Here is a 14,244-nt window from a genome sequence, read left to right on the forward strand (position 1 = left end):
TTAATGTGTTTCTCTCTTTTTTTGGACTTTCTCTAAAGCCCCTTCTTTCTCCCAAACTTGTGGGAAATTCCCTTACATGGTTTTTATTCTATATCGTCTTAACCTGTTGAAACCAATAACCATGTGACCACAATCTTCACTAACTCATAGTGAAAGTGTTCACATTTATGTAACATTTCTCTATAGTTGTTTGCTGTGGTGATTTTTAAAAAATCTCTTGGGCAGTATCTCTAAGGAACCATATGAGGAACTGACTATATTCCCAGGTTAACCTATTAGCAAAGGGCTGGTATAATTGTCACATGCTTCTGTTCCTTCATACTAAAACTTAGTAAATGAATAATAGTCACACGTGTCAGGATAGTTGGTCAAATATTTTTTGAGACTGGTTAGATGTCGACTTGAGAGCAGGAGTTATGTTAAGCAGGAGTTTATAGTATAAATTCTGTAGCCTGGGACCTGATAATTCTTTCTGCTTTTTCTATGGCTGCTTATGTTACTGTGATTGTATATGGGTGTCATTTTTTTAGAACGGGTTCAGAAGGGATATATAGTATTATGTTGACCTGTTACCTTATAGTTTACATTGTTTATTTTAGTCTTTGTCCATGTTCCTGGAACTACAGGTATTTTTAGATCTTCCTCCAGCACAGTAGCTGGCAATTCTAAATTTTCAAAGTGTTCAGCTTCTATGGTAAAAACAGACATAAGATTTGTTAGCAATTTTTTGTTTCTTACTACTTGGAAATATTTGATTATCAGAAACAGCTAGTAAAGGTGGAACAATATTCCTAATTTACAGATGAAGAAACAGATTGTGTAAAATTAAAGTGACCAGGGACATTTTTTGCTTCATATCATAGACTCACCCCCCCCCCTTTTTTTTTTTTTTTTTTACATTTTTGCTTTAAACCAAAATGCTTAATTTTATGACATACCTGTTGTTTTCTTGGGGGTAAATTGCCAGATGCTGATCATTGCAGTGGTTCTCAAACTTTCAGTGCATGGACTTACCTTGGGAACTTATTAAAACTGACTAGTGGACACCCCCACCTTGGCACCCTTCAGAGTTTCTGATTGAGTAGGGCTGGGATGAGGGCTGAGACCGCATTTCTAACAAGTTCCCAGATGCTGATGGTCTAGGGACCACCCTTTGCGAACCACTGGCTTGGAACACCTTTAAAATGTAAGGGTAAGGCTGTGATTATAATGGAAATACTAACACTATTTATTGAGTGCTGAGTATGTCAGGCATTACTAAGTGCTCACAACGTTAGGTAGGTACGTAACACCGTCATTTTTAAGATACGGAAATTTAAGTCCTTGGGAGATTAAAATTAAATGTCACAGCCAGTTTCCAAAATGGCAGATTTCCATCCCAGGTCTGACGCCGAATTCTTTCACTACCACACTACACTTCCTAATACAGTTCTAAGATTAAGATGATTTTCCCTCCTTATTAAGCTCATAGCTACCCCACGAAGGAGAATCTCTGGGTCTTGGGTGAAATAGGAACCGAAGCATTGGCGCATTCCTTAAAGGGGATTTAAAAGCTGGGGCGGAAGGGGCGGGACTTCGCCTGCGGAAGGGGTGGGCTTAGAGCAGCAGGAAGTCCGGTGTCGATGATGGCTCTGTTGTCTAAGGGCCTATGGTTGGAGTCCCTGGCCAGATCCTGGTGGTTCTTTCCCTTTACGTGGTCCTGTTCATGAGCCCGGCCCGCACAGAGTGAGTCTGTGACGGCGACTCCCTGCTCGCCGCCATGCACGACGCCTTCGAGCCGGTGCCGATCCTAGAAAAGCTGCCTCTACAGATCGACTGTCTGGCTGCCTGGGGTGAGTCGAGAGACCTAGGGGCCCAGGCGGGGGCAGCGCGGGAGCAGCCCCGACCATTCACGAGGTTGGGGAAGTGGACCGGCGTCTGGCTGTGTGGTGTGGGCTCCCGTCTGACGCTGTCCGAAAGAGAACTGGGATGAAGGAGTGCAGAGCATTGCAGAGCGCGAGGGCGGTGGGGCTCTGTGGGAGATCCCCAGGGACTTAAGCATTTTAGGGACGTTCCACTTGCCCTTGCTCTTGGTGCAGAGTCGGAGGTTGAGCTTTCCTTATTGTGCTCCGCTTTGGCTTATTTCGATTCCCAAGAAGTCTTTAGTTTGGAGGCACAAGCAGTTGGAAGTTTTCAGCTTGCCAGGGACTTTAACTTACCCAGATGATTGTGTAGTGCTGGTTTGGGGGCGGGGATGGGGGTGGAGGGTGGGATTGAACAGAATAACACCATGTGCCTTTTTTCCCTTAGTGGTCATTCATTGTTCACTTCTCATTATTGTAGGTAACTCACGTTGTTACTCTAAACTCTTAATCTAGCCCAGCAATTTTCAACCGGTGTGCCACAAGAATTTGTAAAATATGCAATACCTGACTATTTAGGGACACTGACTTCTTTTCCCTTAAAAAAAAGGACAGCAGCCAACACAACAATGGCTGTCCAGAGTGAATGAATCAAAATTATACCTATTATTTGTCAGATTGGCAATATATATATATATATTTTGGTGTGCCGCAGAATTTTAGTAATTAGTTTATGTGTGCCATGAGATGCAAAAGGTTGAAAATCGCTGATCTAGCCAAGTGGTTCATTGCCTTATATTCAAGTACCCAACTTACCTAACTCTGTAGGTAGAAGAATATCATTCCAGGCTGTCTTGAAGTTTAACTCATCATAACTGGCATAAGACTCTTGGGAGTGGCAGTGCAGAAAGCCAGGGTCAGGATCTCTTATCTCTTGTATAGTGCGGAACACAAAGGTTTTAGGGGTCTAAACTTTGACTCTTAACTATGAACATTATGATCTTATCTGTGACTGGTTGTGTCTAATAGCCACCAAAGACCAAACAAATAATTTCAATCTTTCCTGCTAATGTCCAGATACTAGAAATCAAGGGCCATAAAAAGGTGGCCCAGAACCCTTAATCATATCTTATATTGAGGGCCTGGAGGAATCTTGATGGTGGCTGGCATCTTATGCATCATCTGGAGAGTGCCACCCAGTCAGTGTTGCAGAGTTCTTTGCAGCCTCTTCAGTAGGGTGCTTTCACCACAGATCTTCATGTTAATATGCACCCCTCCCGCCTTTAACAGCCCTAGGCCTCTTTAAAATCACACCTCCATAGTAAGTTGTTTTAGTCCTTTAAGTTGAGAGAATCCTGCTTCCTCCAGATATGTCAAGAAGGTTTTCATTTTCTGTCATTAAATGCTCTCAGTAAGAATTAAAAATAGAGGGGAAAAAAACTTTAAAAATGAAAGACCTGACACTGCACAAAGGGATTCATTCCCCTATTTCTTCATCAAATATGTATTAAGTGCCTACATAGACCAGCCTCTCTGGTAGGGACAGGAATATAAGGATGAGTAAGACACAGTACCTGTGCTTCTAGGACACACAATGGGGGACAAAGACATATAAACAGATTATGATACAAGATAAATGATACTAGAGACATATGCTGCATATTAGGGAAACATGAAGGAGGGGTACCCAACTCTGTCTAGGACATATGCTTCTGAAAGGATGGGTGCAGCTGCTTACCACACTCCACTTAGCTTGTCCCAGTGCTTGACTCTGATACCCTGTGGAACTAGTAGTCCTCTCACCAACTCCACTTGGTCACAGTAAAGATTCCCTGTACCTGTGCTTTTCTTGAAGGCAGTTTTGAAATGGTAGGTAGCTTTGGATCTCCCAAACAGGAGAAATGCCTGTTGCCTATTAGGATGCTGTGGTAGATACTGGGGCTACAAGAGGTCATTTACCACCTTCTGCCTCAAAACTACTTTATTTTCAGACTTTAGCAACAATAAATATTTCTAGTCATTATCCATATTACTTGATACTCATTCAGGAGCCTGCAGGGCCTGAACTGGAAGATGTCTTCAAGATACCACCTCCAGAATAAATCTAGAATCCAACCATTTCTTTCTACTCTTGATGAATTCACCATCCTCTCTCATTTGAATTACTATAGAAGTCTTCAGACTGATCACCCTGTGTTTGTCATTGTGCCATTTTCAGTTTTTTATCCATATAGAGCCACCTTGTGAAAACTTAATCTAATCACATCTTTTCTCTGCTCAAAACCCTTCAATAGCTTCCTATCACAACTATAATAAGTTCCAAAGTCCTTACCATGGCAGGCTATACCTGACATCATTAGGCCTCTGGTTACTTCTCTGACTTTGTTTCCTTTGCTCTTATCTCTTGAACCTATCTAGTACTAGTTACATGGTCTTTCTTGTTCCATGAACACATACAGCACATATCTACCTCAGGGCCTTTGCACTTGCTGTTTCCTCTGCCTTAGATATTTCATGGCTCATTCCTCATTTCATTCAAGTGTCTGCTGAAATGTCACATAAATCAGCAAGACCTTCCCTAACTGTTCTGTATTAAAGGGAATGCTACATCCACCAGTGTGCTATTCTCTTACTCAGTCTTATCTTCCCTTTTATCATGGAGTGCCATCTAATGCTATTTTGTATATTATTATTGCCTTATTAGAATATAAATTTCTTCAGAGTAGTAACTTTGTTTTTTATATTGCTTTGTATGCAGTCCCTAGAACAGTTCCAAAGTCCTAATGAGTATCCATTAAGTATTTGTTTTATTAATTAATAATATTAATTGTAATAGATTATATTTATTGAATACTAATCATATTGAGCTTTTATAAAATAATAACTCCATTTTGCAGAGGAAAAACCTGAGAATTTAAATTTTTTTCAGGGTTGTGTATCTAGTAAATTATGACTGATTCTAGAGCCTGGTTCCCAAACTTTAATGTATATTCAGAGCCTGTAACAAAAATGCAGATTTGTGTGTGTGTGTATTTGTATATACACAATCATATTTGCTTATATTATGCAAAGAAACAGTGGAAAAATAAATCACAAACTACTAAAATGCTTACCTATAATAGGAGAGAACAGGGTAGAGTGGACAAGGATGGAAGCTAGATTTCTCACAGTTTTAACTTTGGAACTACATAAATATCTCATATAATAAAATGAAATTTAAAAATGCAAATTTCAGGGCACCCACCACCACAGAATCATTGACTCCAGATCTCTGGGAGCAGGGCTCAGGAATGTGCATTTTTAATAAGTGCAAGTGATTCCGATGTGGCTAATCAGGGGCTTATGTTCTGAGACACACTCTGACCCAATGAAGAGAAGTGAGCACCAGCTTATTCCCTGCAATGGCCAGCATTGGGCCAGGAATGGAGTTGTTTATCCCATGAAGTTGGACTGGGTTGCACTGCTAGACAGAGCTTCAATAGGGTAATTATGAGCAAGAAGGGCCAGCCTTGCTCACTTCTGAGGAGGGATCAAGTCCAACCTGGTGTCTCAGAATTAAGCTGTCAGGAGTTTTCTAGGGCTTATTCTCATTTGCTTATGAGTGTGTTACTTATTTGTGTAGTGTGTTCCACTTCTGATATGCAGTGTTGAGTCTCAGAAGGGACTGTTTACCCTGCGCTGTACCGGCTCTGCAGGCTCCTCATTTTCTGTGTTTTGCATGCACAGCTTGTTATACGGTGACATGTCACTAGGACATGAAGGTCCAGTGTGGCTCAGGTCCTCTGTAACCAAATTAAGCCTCTTCCAGGTTCTATGCTCTTATTCCATTTTCCTTATGACTTTGGGGATTAGGAATGAGTATGTGTATGGTGCTTTTACTATTTAAAGGAAAGTTGTTACAATACTTTGCATATATGATGAAGGCATTTTTCCTTAGCACCTCCAAATGAAAGGTTGAAAAGGGTCAAATAAAATTTCAATTAAAAATTTTAAAAACAGCCCTGGCTGGTGTGACTCAGTTAGTTGGGCATTGTCCCGTGCACCAAAAGGTTGCTGGTTCAACTCCATATCAGGGTACATGCCTGGGTTTCAGGCTCAGTCCCCGGTAGGGGGCACATGGGAGGCAGCTGATCAGTATTTCTCTCTCATCGATGTTTCTCTCTTTCCTTCTCTTTCTTCCCCCCAAAATCAATAAAAACATATTAAAAATTTTTTTAAACAATTTCTTTTTTTTTTTTTTCCATCCTTACCCGAGGATAGTTTTTCCATTGCTTTTCAGAGAGAGTGGAAGGGAGAGAGAGAAACATCAGTGTGAGAGAGACCCATTGACTGGCTGCCTCCCGCATGCACCCTGACCAGGGTGGGGGATTGAGCAACCAACCGAGGTATGTGCCCTTGTTTGGAATCAAACCCGAGACCCTTCAGTCCACGGGCTGACGCTCTAACCACTGAGCCAAACTGGCCAGGGCTTTTTAAACAGTTTCAATGAACTTATCTAATTCCATTTTATGACTAGTAGACATTTGATAAGAAACATCTATTGGCAAATAAGTATTTCAATAAAAATGGAAAATGGGCTCTCAAATGTCATGTTTATGAGTTTGACTGCATATTGAGGTAGCATAGCTTCATGAGAATTTAAGCCCTTGTGGGACAGCATCAGAGATCTGCTGTAAGGTAACCCGACAGCAAGCGTGGAAAAACACATGGAGTGAGACAAGTTGAGGCCATCACAGGAATCCCTGGAGAGACTGTGGGAGAAGGCTTTTGGGAGGTACCTTGTGGAAGGAAAATTGGTAGGCCTTGCAGACCTCGTGGAAGGTAAGGCTGTTGAAAGAGATAAAGAAAAACAGGAACTGGCAGGGGTTTGGGGGACACAGTGAAGAAGGATAGGGAAGATGGTGAACGTTATTATGTTGGCCTTTTGGTTATAGATTTTTATGTATATTATAAGAGAATTTTTAAACACTTCACACTTCATTTTATTTATATCTGAAATATCAGTGGGTGTCCTAAAAATCAACTTTAATATTACCAATTACTCAATACAGTGATATCTAAACAATATCTTTTACAAAGCAAGTACTGTAAGCTGAATTCTTTTCCCCCCATATTCTGCTCCAACATAAATCTCCAGCATTCCATTAGAGCTAGTATTGTTTCTGATTTCCACTTATGTTGTTAAGAGCACTTAGTGACTTATTTTCTGTGTCCTGCCTTTGTTTTAAAATGCAAAATAAAAGAAGACAGAATCACTACCTTTTTCTGGAAGACTAACAACATCAACCTGGAGAAATGTTCCTGAGGTGGCTCCTGATTTGTTTTTATAAATATAACCACTGCCTTCCAACAGCCTCTGGCCAACACCCATTCTTCTGACGTGGGTGCCCTATTAAGTGCATCACAGCATGTGGTTAGGTCTTGACATTCCTATGCACATCTTACTACATGTGTGACTCTGGACAAGTCACTATCCCCAAGGCCTCAACTCCCTCACATATAAAATGAGGATTTATGAAAAGGACATATTTCAAAGGATAGTTGTGAGGGTTAATTAAATAGCATGATATGTGCTTAGTATTTCCTGTAATACAATGCATGCTCAATATAGTTTATTTGTACTATTATTCAATATTTTATTTTGCAAGGAGCAAGAGCGTATGATTGACTGACCTCTGTGTTACAAGATTAGAAAGCTGAAGAAGTATCTGTATGTGCTTGACTTCTCTTAATTAGTAAATATAGATCTGTCAGGGTAATTATTTAAACCCTTTCAGAACCTCTTTACTTTTAGTGTAGACCAATGTCTCCCAACATGGAGCCCCTGAACCAACAGCATCAGCTGGATACCTGTTAGGAATGCAGCCCTGGCTGGTTTGGCTCAGTGGTTAGAGCATCGGCTCACAGACCGAAGGGTCGTGGGTTCGATTTCCAGTTAAGGGCATGCACCTGGGTTGCAAGTTCGTTCCCAGCCCCAGTCAGAGTGCGTGGCAGGAGACAACCAGTCAATGTGTCTTACACTGATGTTTTTTTTTCTCTCTCTCTTCCCCCCTCCATTCCACTCTCTCTAAAATAATAAAAAATCAATGGAAAAAGTATCCTTGGGTAAGGGTTTAAGAAAAAAAGAAAAAGAAAAAAAAAAAGAAATGCAAATTCCCAGGTCCACTTCCAGACCTATTGAATAATAAGCAGGTCAGGGCCCAGCAATGTAAACAAAGCCTCAATCAAATAATTCTGATGCACACCAAAGTTTAAGAGGTATGGGCCTCAATCATCTTTTTTTAATAAGAGCTTTATTAAAATGTAATTCACATACATAAAATTCACCCATTTAAAATGTTTAATTCAGTGGTTTTTAGTACATTCACAGAGTTGTGCAAGTATTGCCACAGTGGAATTTTAGAACATTTTCATCACCCTAAAAAGAAACCCCAAACCCATTAGTATTCATTCCCTATTTCCTCCCAAGCCCACCAGTCCTAGGCAACCACTAATCTTTTTGTCTCTATAGATTTGCCTGTTCTGGACGTTTCATATAAATAGAATCAAACAACATGTAGCCTTTTTGGTCTGGTTTCTTTCATTTAGCATAATGTCAGATTCATCCCTGGTGTAGCATGTATCAGCACTTCATTTAATAGCTGGCTAATATTCCATTGTATGGATACGCCACATTTTGTTTATCTGTTCATCGGGTGATGGACATTTGGGTTGTTTCCACCTTTTTCTTTTACAAATGATGATACTATGAACATTTGTGTACAAGTTTTTGTGTGGATGTATGTTTTCATTTCTCTATGCCCAGGGGTAGAATTGTTAGGTCATATAGTAACTCTATGCTTAGTCTTTTGCTGAACTGTCACACTGTTTTCCAAAGTGACTGCACCATTTTGTATTCCTGCCAATAATGTATGAGGGTTCCAATTTATGCCCATCTTCATCAACACTTGTTATTATCTGCTAGACCATCTTTTGAGATAATGAATTCTGTAACCTTAATATACTATGGCACTTCTTATTTTCCTAAAAGTTAAATCATTAAACTTTCAGAGGATGCCTTTTAGTTGTTATTTCTGAGATAAGATACCTAGTTTCATGTTTATACTATCCATCTTATGATTTTGTAAACTTCCGTGATATTTTTGGTCAGTTTAATTTTGAAACAATGAAGCCAGGGATTTTTTTTTAATTCTTTATTATGTCTAGTCTAACAGTTGTTGAATAAGTGCTTTTTTGATTGGTTGATTCTCAAATATTTCTTGACTATAAACATTCTTTAGCTTTGCAAAACACCTGCTATAAAAAACACACCTCACTTTCGTGACCCTTTGATTCTGATTACAACCCCCAGATAAGGAAAGGGTCTGCCTAAAACTGGCTGACGATTCTCACAGCTCTTTCCTTTTCCAGAGGAGTGGCTTCTCGTTGGAACGAAACAAGGACATCTCCTTCTGTATAGGATTCGGAAGGACATTGGTAAGTGGCAGCTTTCCAGACTGATAAAGACATGACTTACTATCATGTCTTTGGTAAAAAGTTTTGGTAGTTGGCTAATGAACAACTGTGAAATCAGTGATTTCTGAACCATTAAAAGAGTGAATGGGGTTGGGAATAGCCCAGGGGAGAGTGAGGAGAAGCATGTGAGAATCTCCAGGTTTTATTTTTTTATTATTATTTTTTAAACATATTGTTACTGATTTAGAGAGAGGAAAGAAGAGGGAGAGAGAGAGATAGAAACATTAATGATGAGAGTCGTCATTGATGGGCTGCCTCCTGCATGCCCCCAACTGGGGATGGAGCCCGCAACCCGGGCATGTGCCCTGACCAGGAATCGAACCATGATCTCCTGGATCCTAGGTCGGTGCTCAACCGCTGAGCCACATCTGGCCAGGCAAGAATCTCCAGGTTTTAAAAAAATTTTCACTGCCCATATGCCATGGGGTTTGCGGGGTGGGGTTGGGTCAGAGGGGACTAGATGTTCTTCCCCTCCTCAGTTTTTGGAGACTCACTGCCAGAAATAAGAAATATTACTGATGGGAATAAGATTTTTCTTTAAGTGATGTAGTAGTAGGGAAAGAAATCAGGAACCATTGATTTAAAAGACCTTATTACCTTACGACGGGTAAACTGGGAGGAAAAGGACCTGGGTTTGAGTCCAGCTTTGTGTTTGGCTATTTGACTGAGTAGGTCCTTTCCAATGTCATTTTTCTTTTCCATAAACTGGTTTTCTCACAAATTTGTTGGTGTCAGATACAATAAAATGTTTGAAAGGACTTTAAAAACGAAAGTTCTAATCAAATGTGACTTTGTCAGTAAAAATGTAGACTAGTAAGTAAAAAGTATGTGAAATTGATTCTGCTAGAGTACCCTCTAACAGAAAAAGCACGTCATTTCCTTTTCCTAATTTTATTTCTCCACCCTTTTTATGGAAAATTGATCTGTTTGGGTATTGTGCCCTGGAGCTTCAGGTCTGTAGAAATCTGTTCATGCCACAGCCCCTTGAACCATATGAAGTTGCCATTATTTCACCATGTTAGAAAAAGCAAAATGTCATAGCTTGCAACCTAATAACTTTCTGTAGTAAGTAGCTTAAGGGAAGATGGAAATAGAGTCTTCAGAACCTAGAGCAAAGGTAACATTGGAAGGGAAGAACATCTTACTGGTGTAGGGAAGGAGAAAAATTCTTTTTCCCTCTACTCATTTTAGGTTCATCAGCCAGGGACCTGTAAATTAGACAGACAAAAACCGGATTAACAAGAGAAAAACAAGTGGAGGTTTATTACCTGGTGCATTGTATAGCACATGAGAGCACTCAGAGACGAATGAGGCAAAGGGGTGATTAGAACTTGGGCCTTTGTATCATCCTAACAAGCACACAACACATTTTTAGAGAAGTGACCAGACAAAGGAAAAGGACTTTTGAGTTGCTAGAGTGACAAATTGTGGCAAAGCAAATATATGGGGGATGTAATTGGAGATAAGTTTATTATGTAGATTCCTCTGCTGCCACCTCTGGGCTGATAAGGGTCTTGAGTTGTTTCCATTGATTAAGTTCTGTCCTTCCTGATAGAGAGGGGAGGAGAGACAGCTTTGTAAATTTATGTCCTGCTTTTAGGCAAATAGGAGGAGAGCAGAGAGAGCTTTTCTTGTACTTGCTTCTTCTCAGTTGCCTTCAGCTCAAAATAATTCTTAAGCCAAAGTAGCATATTTTGAGGTGGCATATTCTGCCCTTCACTGGTGCAGTAGGAAGAGAAAGGCACCTGCTGTGGTGTGGTAAGAAGAGAAACCGTAAGTTCAAAACAGTGTTTATTTCATTTCTAAGTGTTTCAACTTTAGTTTAAATCAGGGATCAGCAAACTTGTTCCAAAAAAGGACAAAATAGTAAATACGTTAGGCTTTGCAGGTCATTAGATGCTGTTGTGACCACTCAACTCTGCTGTTGTAGCAAAAAGGCAGCCATAGACAATATGTAAATAAGGGGCGTGGCTATGTTCCAATAAAACTTTATTTACAAAAACATGTCAAGGGTTGGATTTGACCCATGGACAGTACTTTGCTGGCTCTTGCTTTAAATTTTTAGTTCTCAGAGCCAGAATATTTGCATTCTGCGGCATCTACCCAGTCTGTAATTTGAAAATTAAGCTTGCCTTGGAGTTTGTTCAGCATTCAGCAGCTGTGTTTTGACTATTTTGGGTTCAGATACTGTGCAGAACATGGAGATAAGAGCCTAGTATTCTTTTCCACGAACAGAGAATCAGTTCTTTGTACCATCAAATGTTGAATACTATAATAAAGTGACTTGTTTAATATACCATTTATGTATAAATGATGAGGAATTGAAAACTAGACTATAAAAATAAATCTTTCAACATAGCATAGACTCAAACTGAAAATATTAGTGTGAATCTGACTTGGAACCCTGGTGGTGACAGTTTTGCCCTGTGATCATTTCAACCATGTAACCTTTGACAAGTTAGTTAATCTTCCTAGGCCTCAGTTTCCCCATTGGCAACATGAATAGCAATATTAACCTACCTTAGACTATTAGAAAATCAGACTCTGATTAGAAACTTCTTCCTATACGCTTAGAGAGCAGTTTAGTTCTGGTTTGTTTTTGGGCCAGGACTAGACCTGGGCCTCTGTGAATCAGCCATAAACTAACTCGGTTTTTAAATCTGAGATATTCCAAACCTGGATAGGTCTGCAACTAGACTGTCTTCCTGAGGAAAGGAAGCGGGTAACAAGATGTCATGGAAAGGCTGGGATTAAGGGGACTGGGTTCAGATCTGACGTGAGCCATCTCCTTTGAACTCAAAAAAGTCTCCAGGCTTCATTCTACTCATGTCTTAAACAAAGAGGTTAGATTAGTGCACATCTAAGGTCTTAACAGCTTTAGGTTTCCTTCGGTGGTGCTGTCTGCCTAGAGCAGTGGTTCTCAAAGTGTGGTCCCCAAGATCCTTTCAGAGGATCTACAATGGTAAAAAAAAAATAATGGCAGCTAAAACTGCTGGCCCCTTAGCACAAGTTCAAGATAGTGATCAGCAAACTTGTTGGTACCAAACTGTGCTAGGAGTTGTGTTCTCCAGCGTGCACTCGCAGTGGTTTGTTTTTTTCTTAAAAAGCTGGTTTCACTTAAGAATGTTCTTTGTGAGACAGTAAAAATTCTTCATTTTATTATATCCTGACCTATGAGAACACATCTTTTTAATAATCTCTGTGATGTCATGGGAAGTTCACATGACTCTCTTCTATAGGGTGCCAAGGCATGAAGCACAGCTGCTGTCTGGGTTTGTGTGTTTGAGTTATGAGCCAAACTGGCCACTTTTTTTCATGGAGCATCATTTTTGCTTGAAAGAATGACTGATAGGTAGACTATGGTCTTTCAGACCAGTTGGGTATCTGGTAGATATTTTTTCTAAAATGAGCAAAGGCAGTCTGTCACTTCAAAGAAAACAACTGACAATTTTTGTTGCTAATGATAAAGTTAGAGCTTTTGAGAGAGAATTAGAATTGTGGAAAACTTGTACCCACACCCATGAGCTTGACAGCTTCTCAATACTAAAGTTTTCTCTCATGAGATTGGGGGGAATAATGAGTATGATTTTAAAAAATATATCCTGTAACGAAATGTGCCAGCATTTGGAAAATCTGCATAACTCAGTAAACCAATATTTTCCAGGGCATGCAGTTTCTAAATCATGAATAAAAGATCCATTCAAAGTGTAAGATAGACCACTGAACTTTAAAGAGAAGTTCATTAATAGGTTTCAGATTCCACATTGTAAAGAACTTTGTCAAGTTTGGGTATAGTATCAAAGATGATCATGACTAATCTGGAAAAGCTGTTAAAATATTCTTCCCTTGTCTACCTATATTGCCCATATGAGGACAGATTTTTGTCCTATACTTCAACCAAAGCAATGTATCAAAACAGATTAAATGCAGAAACAGATTGAGAGTCCAGCTGTCTTCTGTTAGTCCAGACATTAAAGGGATTTGCAAAAATGTAAAACAGTGCATTTGTTTTAATTTGAAAAAAGTTTTTTCATTAAAGTATGTTATTCATGCTAAATGTAATGGGTTTATCACTGTTATTTTTGAGTTAATAAATAACATTTAAATTTTTTTTTAGTTTTTTTTTTTTTCAATAGAATAGTATATTGACTTTTGGAGAGGGAGAGAGAGCAACATCGATGTGAAAGTGCAACATCCGTGGGTTGCCTCCTGCATGCCCCCCACAGGGAGTCGAGCCTGAAACCCAGGCTTGTGCCCTGACCAGAAATCAAACTGGCATGGCCCGTGGGACGACGCCCAACCAAATGAAGCACACTGGCCAGGGCATAATTTTTTCAGTTTTAATTTCTAGTATGGCAAACTTTGATAGCTATAACCCACATAAAAGTTTTGGGGTCCTCAATAATTTTTAAGATTATGAAGGGGTCCTAAAACCAAAACGGTTTTAGAATCTTTGCCCTAGAGCATTCTGCTTATAAAGAAAATTGTTCCAAGTAATAATAAAGCCCTTTTCAAACAGAGAACTCTCTATTTGAACTCTCTGTCAAGCAGGAAGTGACCGAATTATTCTTTTTCTTATGAAATATAATGGCATGGTACAGGGCATGTTTGTGAATCTCCCGAAACTTCACGACCCCTTCTTCAACTTCTCTGCTGAGTTACACATGGAGGAAGTATGACCAGCTTTGGTAGCATGGGCCTTTGTGGCTGCCTCAGAGAATCTCCACTGACTTTGGGGGGGCAGGAGCTCTCCTGGGTGTGGGGCGCAGCTGGGGTCAGCAGTGTGAGCAGCTTCTCCAGGAGCTGGGAGGCAGGGGGCAGGTGTGGGCTCGGGGCGTGGGCTGCCCGTCAGCCCCGAGCTTGTTTCTGGATCGCCTTTCCCTGGGCT

At 40.1% G+C, this 14,244-nt stretch overlaps 1 protein-coding gene across 2 annotated transcripts in view; it reads left to right on the forward strand.

Moving 5' to 3' along the window:
* Positions 1-1,628: 1,628 nt before the first annotated feature.
* The window catches only part of VPS39 (VPS39 subunit of HOPS complex), a 39,361-nt gene continuing 26,745 nt past the window's right edge, over positions 1,629-14,244 (forward strand). For both annotated transcript variants that reach the window (XM_016212346.2, XM_016212347.2), the window contains exons 1-2: positions 1,629-1,832; positions 9,252-9,317. In XM_016212346.2, the coding sequence (XP_016067832.2) occupies positions 1,760-1,832; positions 9,252-9,317 (139 nt within the window). In that variant the 5' untranslated portion in view covers positions 1,629-1,759. The remainder of the gene's footprint in view (positions 1,833-9,251; positions 9,318-14,244) is intronic.

This window comes from Miniopterus natalensis, chromosome 1 (assembly GCF_054644295.1).
Source record: "Miniopterus natalensis isolate mMinNat1 chromosome 1, mMinNat1.hap1, whole genome shotgun sequence".
NCBI classification, from domain to species: Eukaryota; Metazoa; Chordata; class Mammalia; order Chiroptera; family Miniopteridae; genus Miniopterus; species Miniopterus natalensis.